This window comes from Gymnoscopelus microlampas (assembly GCF_963454915.1).
Source record: "Gymnoscopelus microlampas genome assembly, chromosome: 4".
NCBI lineage: Eukaryota > Metazoa > Chordata > Actinopteri > Myctophiformes > Myctophidae > Gymnoscopelus > Gymnoscopelus microlampas.
In genome coordinates this window covers 52,052,339-52,054,838 of record NC_139941.1, presented here as the reverse complement: position 1 = coordinate 52,054,838, position 2,500 = coordinate 52,052,339, and the positions used below count along the sequence as shown (strand labels likewise).

Below are 2,500 nucleotides of genomic sequence, written 5' to 3'. Positions count from 1 at the left end.
CTGTAGCCTCTGCCAGGGTTTTGCCATGTTTTTGGTACCTGTTCGCGTAGCCACAGATTTTTTTCCTCCAGTATGATTGATCCCCAGATGGTTTCTAATCACAGATGAGATTCAGGTGTGGTTTCACAAATGTCAACGAGGTCATTTTGACCTTGTTGACATGTTTGGTTGATGTTTCAATATAGCTCAAAAGCAGTAGTTTTAAACCAAAAAACAAAGTGAATTGTTTGTCCGTTTGAATTTTAACATTGAAGTGAATGGAGCAGCAAATCTTCGAACATTTTTAGCTCCTAATCTGTTCATAATTCGACAAGGGTTGAAATTATAAAAAAATGCAAAAAAAAAATTTTTTTTTTTCCTTTTTTCCAAAGACGTATATATACGTCTTTGGCGGACAACAGCTGATAATTAAAAGACGTATATATACGTCTTTGGCAGCTAATGTGTTAACACTTGCGTGACTAAGCGTTCAATCTGACCACTGACCACTTCACCTATTTTCAACCTATCTTCATATATTTGCTCCTCACTAATGCTTATTAAAAGTTGGTACCATTTTTGACCATTAGATTTGTGTCTCTGAGGAGGGCTGTGGACAATTGTGACATCATCGATATTTCAAATGTATTACTATTATATATTTTTTATTAATGCATGAACAATGGCTTCTAATTATCCAAGAAGAGAAATGCTTTGCAATTCAATGAGTTTCAATGACAGTAGCTTGGAATCCCAATTAGTGATGTCACTGGTAGGCAGGTTTCGGAACTGTCCACAGCCCTCCTCTGAGACGCAGAGTGAGAAGCCATAAGTAACATATTATAATAAGTGTTAATTAGTGAGGACCAATTATATCGTCTCTGTCGGGTGGAGACCTCATATGTCAAAAATAGCAAAAGTAGCAGATCTTCGTGCCGCGTTTTGAGCTTGCAGATCTGCTACTTTGGATGCTTTTGTGTGACGCTATTGTATGATCAAATTTATGAAAAAACACAAAATATTCTGCTCCTCCTCCTCTACCTCCTCAGGTGTTTGGGAACTTCTCGTCGGTGCACCTGTCCCACGTGGAGCTGAGGAACATGGGCCAGCAGGCCCTGAGGGGCCGATACCCTCTGCACTTCCACCTGTGTGGAGACGTGGACCGCAGGGGGGGCTACCGGGACCCCACCTACGTGGACGGACTGTCCATCCATCACTCCTTCTCACGCTGCATCAGCATCCACGCCACCAACGGACTGCTGGTTAGTGACGCAGCGCGCGCACGCGTGTGTGTGTGTGTGTGTGTGTGTGTGTGTGTGTGTGTGTGTGTGTGTGTGTGTGTGTGTGTGTGTGTGTGTGTGTGTGTGTGTGTGTGTGTGTGTGTGTGTGTGTGTGTGTGTGTGTTCTGGATGGATGAGCGGAGAGTAAATATAGAGAAACATGCCTGCCTCATTGTGTTGTTTCTGTGTGTTTTAAGTGTGTCTTTAGTGTACTTGCTCTTCATATAATCAGTGTTGGGGGTAGCGGCATTAAAATTAACGCTGTGACTGTAACGGAATACTTTTTGGGGTAACGGAGTAACCTACAGTAGGTGGCCAGCAGTGTTGCCAGATTCTGTGAGAGAAACAAGCAACCAGGTCTAGGAAAACCAGCCCAAAAGAAGCGACTATGGGCCACGTGAGCACTTTAACATATACATCAGCTATTTGAAAATAGCAGATCTACAAGCTCACAACGCGTCGCGATGCGACGCGTTGTGAGCTTGTAGATCTGCTATTTTCAAATAAAATCTTGCGGTGAAATTATAATAAGCAGATCTGGCAACCTTGGTGGCCAGTGACTTTGACCAGTTTCACTTTCAAAACCTTTGCATCATGCATGTCACACAAACAGAATGCAATGTGTTTTGTTGATATAACAAGTTTGTTCATATAGAGTCCTATATCCACAAATCCGCCATTTAACTTTCACAGTCCACATTATCAAAACCATTGGTGTTGTTGTGTGCTGCATTCTGTTTGTGTAACATGCATGATGCAAAAGGTTTTGAAAGGGAAAGTGGTCAAAGTCACTGTGACTAGAGTACTGTGTTACTTAGTTTCCTTTTCCAAATTAACTTACTTAGTTACATTTAAGACCCAATGTGTTGCCTCAAAGGAAAAGGAATCTGCGCTGTTTACTGATCAATGAACAAGCTCGTCTCTGTCAATGGAGACTTGCATGCCCGTGCATGAGGACCGATACACAGAAATACACAAAAATTGGTGACCGGGCCAGCAGTCTCTGGTGTTTGCGTAATCATTCTATTCAGCAGGTCACCGCTTTTGGTGTGACACACAGTTTGGTCTTGTTTTTATTACATTAATTTGTCGCACCTGTGCGACATGGCAGATATTGAGAGCAGACAGAGAGGTTTTCCTTTATAGTCGTGGAAGTATTCACACTGTTTTGGGATTTATTGGTGAAAGGAGGAGAACCAACACTGAATATAATAATAAGGTAGACAAATGATGGGCAACAT

The 2,500-nt window shown here is 42.1% G+C and overlaps 1 protein-coding gene across 3 annotated transcripts in view; it reads left to right on the top strand.

Moving 5' to 3' along the window:
• Positions 1-2,500, top strand: part of cemip2 (cell migration inducing hyaluronidase 2) — a 100,145-nt gene that overhangs the window by 56,999 nt on the left and 40,646 nt on the right. For all 3 annotated transcript variants that reach the window (XM_084056186.1, XM_084056184.1, XM_084056185.1), the window contains exon 9: positions 1,029-1,241. In XM_084056186.1, the coding sequence (XP_083912312.1) occupies positions 1,029-1,241 (213 nt within the window). The remainder of the gene's footprint in view (positions 1-1,028; positions 1,242-2,500) is intronic.